This window comes from Salvelinus sp. IW2-2015, unplaced genomic scaffold, assembly GCF_002910315.2.
Source record: "Salvelinus sp. IW2-2015 unplaced genomic scaffold, ASM291031v2 Un_scaffold6304, whole genome shotgun sequence".
NCBI classification, from domain to species: domain Eukaryota; kingdom Metazoa; phylum Chordata; class Actinopteri; order Salmoniformes; family Salmonidae; genus Salvelinus; species Salvelinus sp. IW2-2015.
In genome coordinates this window covers 1-8,910 of record NW_019947567.1, presented here as the reverse complement: position 1 = coordinate 8,910, position 8,910 = coordinate 1, and the positions used below count along the sequence as shown (strand labels likewise).

Below are 8,910 nucleotides of genomic sequence, written 5' to 3'. Positions count from 1 at the left end.
AGAGGAGATGAATTGTGAAATTATTTTGTTTTTACAATTTCTGACAAGCGAGCACTTAGAGTATGGTCATTTTCAACGGGTTTTTATAAATTTTAGAAATGTTTGGGAATGACCTATATACTGAGGCATTTGTGAACAGTCTATAGCAAAACAGAGTGGGGAAGTGGCGCGTGGTGTTTGGAGAATTAATAGACTTGCAGTAAGATAGCAACCTGATAAATAACATGCTGTCTCGTCGCAGGAGACCGAGTCTACGGCACGGTGCAGCTAATTAGCCGATCTGAAGCTATCAGTAGATTCTCTTTATGTGCAAATGAAGTCCATTTGTCTACAACGGGCCCTGATTATCATTACCCTACGTTGAAACTGGACTGTGGTTTTTACTAGGCAGGACCGCAGAGTCTGACCAGAACCGGTGGCGCTATGCCATCAGAAGGACTGTGTGGTGGTTTACCAGGCCAGGACCCGAGAGTGACATACAGACCGGTGCGCTAATATTGCCAATCAGAGGACTGTGTGTTTACAGGCAGGACCCAGAGTTCTACAGCACGAACAAGGTGCGCTATGCCAATCAGAGGACTGTGTGTTTTACAGCAGGACCCAGAGTCTACCACGGACCGGTGCGCTATAGCCATATCAGAGGACTGATGTGTGTTTACAGGCAGGACCCAGAGTCTACACAGACCGGTGCGCTATAGCCAATCAAGAGGACTGTGTGTTTACAGGCAGGACCCAGAGTCTACACAGACCGGTGCGCTATTAGCCAATCAAGAGGACTGTGTGTGTTTACAGCAGGACCCAGAGTCTACACAGACCGGGTGCGCTATAGCCAATCAGAGGACTTGTGGTGTTTACAAGGCAGGAACCCAGAGTCTACACAGTAGCCGGTGCGCTATAGCCAATCAGAGGACTGTGTGTTTACAGGCAGGACCCAGAGTCTACACAGACCGGTGCGCTAATAAGCAATCAGAGGACTGTGTGTTTACAGGCAGGACCCAGAGTCTACACAGACGGTGCGCTATAAGCCAATCAGAGGACTGTGTGTTTACAGGCAGGACCCAGAGTCTACACAAGACCGGTGGGCTATAGCCAATCATAGAGGACTGTGTTGTTTACCAGGCAGGACCGCAGAGTCTACACAGACCGGTGGGCTATAGCCAATCAGAGGACTGTGTGTTTAACAGGCAGGACCCAGAGTCTACACAGACCGTGGGCGTATAGCCAATCAGAGGACTGTGTGTTTACAGGCAGGACCCAGAGTCTACACAGACCGGTGCTATAGCCAATCAGAGGACTGTGTGTTTACAGGCAGGACCCAGAGTCTACACAGACCGGTGGCGCTCTATAGTAGCCAATCAGAGGACTGTGTGTTTATTTGTTTTTCTCTATGCAATCGTTTTTTTTTTTACAGGCAGGACCCAGAGTGCTACACAGACCGGTGCGCTATGCCAATCAGAGGACTGTGTGTTTACAGGCAGGATCCCAGAGTCTACAAATCAGACCGCGTGTGGCTATCAGGCCAACAAGAGGATGTGTTGTTTTACAGGCAGGACCCAGAGTCTACACAGACCGGTGGCTATAGCCAATCAGAGACTGTTGGTTACAGCTGTAATATCATTAAACACATTCAGCGAAAACGCCAACAAAAGCACCTGGATGGTTTTCTGTAACTATGGAAACACCATAGGAGTCGCTCTTTACATTTGGAACTTTACAGCCTATTGATCAAAACAACCATGAAAATGTAGCTATATTTCCCTATATGCACAACAAAGATCAACAACTAATGCTAGCAGACCAAGGATGAGCTAAAATCTAAACGAAGGACATTAGATAAAACCCTCTCAAACAGTCAAAATTGCACTGATAAACGATGGTATGCAATTGTAGGGGCCCTGTTTCGTCCTTCTGCAGCTTGTCTGCCAATGTATGCTTGTCCCAACCAAGCACCCAGCCAATGTATGCTTGTCCCAACCAAGCACCCAAGCCAACTGGCTAAGTTGGCTAGCTTGGCTACTTCCAGATACAAATGAGAGAACACCTTCATCGGACAATTTTCCTCATCCTAGCAGAGCTGGTTAAGCTCCTTTATCATGTTATTCTAGCCGGTTCGTAACTAACGTCACTTTTTTTGCCAACGTTTACTGGCCAACGGGTCTTAGTCGATAGTTTCCGTAGATTCATCAGTTATTATCTGCCTCTCTGGCACACAAGACGCAAGATTGCTCTGAAAATCCGGAGTAGCCCTAGGCTAGCCAGAGTGAATTTCTGAAGAGATATGCTAACTGGATAACAGTCGTTCAAGTTCAGTATAGCTAGCTAGAATGGCAATTCCCATTTCTTGCAAGCTAACCAAATGACACCTGCATCTCTAGCTGTGTAGCTACCAAAAAACAACATGAGGGGAAAAGTCACTCACTCACCCACTCCTCCAATGACATCACATCCTCCCAGCAGCTAGCTAGCTAATGTTAGGCTACATGTTTTTTACATGCATGCTAAATAAAGAGCTACATAAATAGATACGCTAGCCTATTAGCCACTGACTTGTGACCATTTGCCTTGCTAATCGGATTGTATTGACATTCCCAGCCTTAGTTAGATTCATCTGGGTTTTTTTGTCCAAAACATTGAGTCATTGAAACTGAACCAGTGCATCCCAAATGGAAGCAACAAACAACGTACCAGACCAGCTGTGATTTACAACCTGATAGCAATATGTTTTGGACTACCAAGAAATGTATTGGTGAATTATAATAATTATCCATTGAACTGCATCCATCTATTCTGCCAACAATGCCTTAGTGTACGTCATGGAACGTTGAGACAAATATAACCTAGTTTAAAAACCTCATATAGAGTTGGTTTTGTAGCATAAACTGGGAATTTGACTGATATTATGATTGACTGTTTGCTTCATATCTGCAAAATAGTTAAAAACACTGCCATTTCCATTTCAAACTGGTAGACCAAAAAAATGTCCACAACTAAATATAAGTGTTGATATTAGTTGGCAGGGGCCTTTACTTCAACATTGTGTTTGGATGTATTTCTGATATCTTCTCTGGGGTCTTAGAGGTTCTCTAAGGTTAGAGGTTCTCTAAGGTTTCCCTTTTCATCTGTTTGACAAGAAATCGAAAAGCCTTTACTTCTTCATTTATAGAAAACGGTTCAAATGTATATATGCCTTAATTCAAAAATATACAAAATATATATATACAATCTCTTAGCTTTCATTTGATACCCAATTTGACATGAACTTCTCGTTGGTGCTCATAGGTCCTTTTACATGGAAATGACCATATCGGTTTTACCATTTAGAAATGAAATCTAGTCTCCGCCATTTAAAAGGTGTCATAAGTACTTGTCCAAATTCACTGAGGCCCGAATGTGTATTAAAGTAGTCAAACGTGTAGTATTTGGTCCCYTATTCATAGCGCGCAATGACCTCATCAAGTTTGTGACTCAACAAACTTGTCGGATTAAATTTGTTTTGGTTGTGTTTTCGATTATGTTGTGCCCAATATAAATGAATGTTAAATAATGTATTGTGTCATTTTGGAGTCACTTTTATTGTAAACAAGAATAGTACACGTTTCTGAACAGTTCTATATTCATGTGGATGCTACTATGGTTACGGATAATCATGAATGAATCATGAATAATGATGAGTGAGAAAGTTAGAGAAATGAATATCATACCACACAAAAAATGCTAACCTCCCGTTATTGGTAATGGTGAGAGGTTAGCATGTCTTAGGTTTATGCCTCTGTAGTGGTGAGAGGTTAGCATGTCTGAGGTTTATGCTTCTGTAGTGGTGAGAGGTTAGCATGTCATAGGGGGTCTGAGGTTTATGCCTCTGTAATGGTGAGAGGTTAGCATGTCTTAGGGGGTCCGAGGTTTATGTCTCTGTAATGGTGAGAGGTTAGCATGTCTTAGTTATGCCTCTGTAATGGTGAGAGGTAGCATTGTCTGAGGTTTATTCCTCTGTAATGGTGAGAGGTTAGCATGTCTGAGGTTTATGCTCTGTAATGGTGAGAGGTTAGCATTCTTAGGGGTCTTGAGGTTTATGTCTCTGTAATGGTGAGAGGTTAGCATGTCTGAGTTTATGCCTCTGTAGGGTGAGAGGTTAGCATGTCTGAGGTTTATGCCTCTGTAATGGTGAGAGGTTAGCATGTCTTAGGAGTCTGAGTTTAAGCCTCTGTAATGGTAGAGAGGTTAGCATGTCTTAGGTTTATGCCTCTGTAATGGTAGAGGTTAGCATGTCTTAAGGGGTCTGAGGTTTATGCTCTTGTAATGGTGAGAGGTTAGCATGTCTTAGGGGTCTGAGGTTATGCCTCTGTAATGGTGAGAGGTTAGCATGTCTGAGGTTTATGTCTCTGTAATGGTGAGAGATTAGCATGTCATAGGGCCTGAGGGTATGCCTCTAATGGTGAGAGGTTAGCATGTCTTAGGGAGTCTGAGGTTTAATGCCTCTGTAATGGTGAGAGGTTACATGTCTGAGGTTTATGCCTCTGTAATGGTGAGAGGTTAGCATGTCTTAGGAGTCTGAGGTTTATGCCTCTGTAATGGTGAGAGGTTAGCATGTCTAGCATGTCTGAGTTTATGCCTCTGTAATGGTGAGAGGTTAGCATGTCTTAGGGGTCTGAGGTTTATGCCTCTGTAATGGTGAGAGGTTAGCATGTCTTAGGGAGTCTGAGGTATGCCTCTGTAATGGTGAGAGGTTAGCATGTCTGAGGTTTATGCCTCTGTAATGGTGAGAGGTTAGCATGTCTGAGGTTTATGCCTCTGTAATGGTGAGAGGTTAGCATGTCTGAGGTTTATGCCTCTGTAATGGTGAGAGGTAGCATGTCTGAGGTTTATGCCTCTGTAATGGTGAGAGGTTAGCATAGTCTGAGGTTTATGCCTCTGTAATGGTGAGAGGTTACAGGTCATAGGGGGTCTGAGGTTTATGCCTCTGTAGTGGTGAGAGGTTAGCATGTCTAGGGGTCTGAGGTTTATGCCTCTGTAATGGTGAGAGGTTAGCATGTCTTAGGGAGTCTGAGGTTTATGCCTCTGAATGGTGAGAGGTTAGCATGTCTGAGGTTTATGCCTTGATGGTGAGAGGTTAGCATGTCTGAGGTTTATGCTCTGTAATGGTGAGAGGTTAGCATGTCTTAGGTTTATGCCTCTGTAGTGGTGAGAGGTTAGCAGTCTTAGGGGTCTGAGGTTTATGCCTCTGTAATGGTGAGAGGTTAGCATGTCTTAGGTTTATTCCTCTGTAATGGTGAGAGGTTAGCAGGTCTGAGGTTTATGCTCTGAATGGTGAGAGGTTAGCATGTCTGAGTGTTATGTCTCTGTAATGGTGAGAGGTTAGCATGTCTTAGGGAGTCTGAGGTTTATGTCTCTGTAATGGTGAGAGGTTAGCATGTCTTAGGAGTCTGAGTTTATGTCTCTGTAATGGTGAGAGGTTAGCATGTCTGAGGTTTATGTCTCTGTAATGGTGAGAGGTTAGCATGTCTTAGGTTTATTCCTCTGTAATGGTGAGAGGTTAGCATATCTTAGGTTTATGCCTCTGTAATGGTGAGAGGTTAGCATGTCTGAGGTTTATGCCTCTGTAATGGTGAGAGGTTAGCATATCTTAGGTTTATGCCTCTGTAATGGTGAGAGGTTAGCATATCTTAGGTTTATGCCTCTGTAATGGTGAGAGGTTAGCATGTCTGAGGGAGTCTGAGGTTTATGTCTCTAACTTTCTTAGTCATCAATATTCACAATTAATTTATGATAATCCGTAATCCTGGTAGAATCCACATTCATGTAGAAACATATTATATTCTTGCTTGCAAGAATAAATACCCTCCAACAAAAGGTTGGAGAGTATTCTGTACTGTCGCCTCATGAAACATTTCAGCTCCAAAATGGTGGAGTATAGAGGCTAAATTAAACGTTTTAGCGTCACTGAGAAGTAGTGAAAAGTATGTAAGTAAAAATACTTTAAAGTACTACTTAAGTCGTTTTTTGAGCTATCTGTACTTTACTATTTATATATTTTTTTTACAACTTTTACTCCACTACATTCCTAAAGCAAATAATGTACTTTTTACTCCTGACACCCAAAAGTACTTGTTACATTTCGAATGCTTAGCAGGACAGGAAACTGGTTCAATCCACATACTTATCATACTGCCTCTGATCTGGCAGACTCACTAAAACACAACTGAAATTATGTCTGAGTGTTGGAGTGTGCCCCTGGTTATCAAAAAATGTATTCATTAAATTGACAATTGTGCCATCTGGTTTGCTTAATATAAGGAATGTGAAATGATTTAAACTTTTACTTAAGAATATTTTAGCAATGGCATTTACTTTTGATACTTAAGTAAACTATTTGGTTTTAAATATACTTAAGACTTTTGCTCAAGTAGTATTTTACTGGGTTACTTTTACTTGAGTAATTTTCTATTAAGGTATCTTTACTTTTACTCAAGTATGACAATTGGGTACTTTTTTCCCACCACTGTCACTGACGGATGAGTTTGGAGGAAGGTAACCACTCTCAAATTCATAGACAGAGCTATGGAAGCAAGGACCGACCATGCCTGAGATCAAAATGACAGTTTCAACCACGTTTTGAGGCTATACAGTGTTTACAATTACATTGTTTACACACAATGGAGTAAACCAAGTTTGGGTTCTGGTAAGTTAGGACAGTTGAACTAAGCTCATTGGGTATTTCTAAGTTATATTCTCTAACAATCAATGGCTAGGCCTCTGTATCATTCATTTAATAGTCCAAACATGTATGTACCACTCGCAGATTTCCCATTTAACAATTCCTACAGTACTGCACAACATATTTAATTGTTAAACTATGGTGGAATGCCCCTTTGGCTTTAAAACCATACATTAATTCAACAACTGAATGTGTGTCCGTGTTTAAGACAATACTCACTAGTGTCAATCAGATCTCCAGTCTCCACTTCCTCCCCTTCAACCTCCTCCTTTTTCACTCCCAAAACAACTTCCTCCTCCTCTTTTATTGAGATAGCCTCCTCTTCCTCTTTCACTCCAAATGGTTCCTTCTCTTCTTTCACTGTAACATCCTCATCTTCTTCTTTCAACGTGATATCCTCCTCTTCCTCCTGTTTTATTCTGAAAGCTTCTTCCTCTTCTTTCACTGTAATATTCTCCTCTTCCTCTTCTTTTACGACAATGTTCAGACCCAGAGCTTCTTTCTCCGTCCAGCAGACCTCTTCTTTAGCAGTAAGGGAGTAGCTTAGTGAGTTCATGGTTGGGCTACCTAAAATTAGCATTAGCCTAGTGCTAGGCTCAGTATAATCAACCTTAACAAATGTGTAAATTTTAACAAGCAAATGACACCGACATCAATACACACAAAAATGGTCTAAAGAGATTCAATGTTTCGTTTTTACGTTGGCTAACTACCGAGTGGCGACGAAAGAATCAGTGGCCGTGTTTTTGTTGAAGAAGCCTCCCGTGTTGTTGTTGAAGAAGCGTCCCGTGTCACGTGGTCCACTAGATTCTTCTTCTTCGATGAGGTTTAACGGCAGTTGGCATCCAATAAATGTAGCATTACCGCCACCTACTAGACTGGAGGAGAACTCCCTTATACTTTGCTTTATTTTATTTTTTATATATAAGTAAATCAAATACCCTACAATCACAAAAAACCCACCACTCTACTCCACTATTTAAATCGATGTAGTCCTACCTCAGCCTGAAAGGATGGACACCTAAGAATCTGTTCTTAACTGACTTGCCTAGTTAAATAAAGGTTAAAAAAAAAAAAATGTACGCACCCTGTAACTCGTCAAGTCTCGCACACCCAAATAGCTCTCTGCAGCTGCCACCACCACCTCAATTGCCTACACATACGGCACATCCTACGCATATGGCGCAGCCTACGCATACGGCGCAGCCTACACATACGACATAGCCTACACATACGGCATAGCCTACGCATACGACATAGCCTACACATATAGCATAGCCTACACATATAGCATAGCCTACGCATACGACATAGCCTACACATATGGCATAGCCTACGCATACGACATTCTCTACACATATAGCATACCTTGCAGTACAATCTCTAAAAACAGTTGTACAATGTGATGTGCAATAAAATACCCAGAGTTTGATGTCTAAACCACATGAGTTCTCAAATAGCAGCTGCCCAATACCATGGTGGGCATGCATAATGTTGGTTGCATTGGAATATAAGGTATGGAAACTGATAAAGAGCCTGTAGGATTATAGAAAAAGCAGTTTGGGAAATTAATGTTTGAGTTTCAAAATAGTAAATGTTCACATGAATGTGAGTACATGTAAATGGTTTACATGATTCACTTTCCTACTAACCTTCTAAACTCTTACCAATCCATTCATTATCCTACTATGACTGAGAGAAATGGACGATTCATACAGATACATTGGAACAAAGGACACCATCACAAATAGTGGGGCTCCCGAGTGTTCTAAGGCACTGCATCTCAGTGCAAGAGGCGTCACTACAGTCCCTGGTTCCATTCCAGGCTGTATCACAGCGGTCTAAGGCACTGTATCTCAGTGCACGAGGCGTCACTACAGTCCCTGGTTCCATTCCAGGCTGTATCACAGTGTTCTAAGGCACTGCATCTCAGTGCAAGAGGCGTCACTACAGTCCCTGGTTCCATTCCAGGCTGTATCACATCTGGCCGTGATTGGGAGTCCCATAGGGCGGCGCACAATTGGTCCCAGCGTCGTCCGGGTTTGGCTGGTGGTAGGCCGTCATTGTAAATAAAAATGTGTTCTTAACTTACTTGCCTAGTTAAGTAAAGGTTAAATAAAGGTTAAATAAAGGTTAAATAAATAATAATAATAAAAATAAAATAAAAATGTGTTTCACCATTTATTGAGTATGTAGCC

The 8,910-nt window shown here is 41.9% G+C and overlaps 1 protein-coding gene across 1 annotated transcript in view; it reads right to left on the bottom strand.

Annotated features, from left to right (window-relative positions):
• Positions 1-7,495, bottom strand: part of LOC112078803 (zinc finger and SCAN domain-containing protein 31-like) — a 15,889-nt gene extending 8,394 nt beyond the window's left edge. Inside the window, exon 1 of the mRNA XM_024144927.2 lies at positions 6,932-7,495. Within this exon, the coding sequence (XP_024000695.2) occupies positions 6,932-7,292 (361 nt within the window). The 5' untranslated portion in view covers positions 7,293-7,495. The remainder of the gene's footprint in view (positions 1-6,931) is intronic.
• Positions 7,496-8,910: the final 1,415 nt, after the last annotated feature.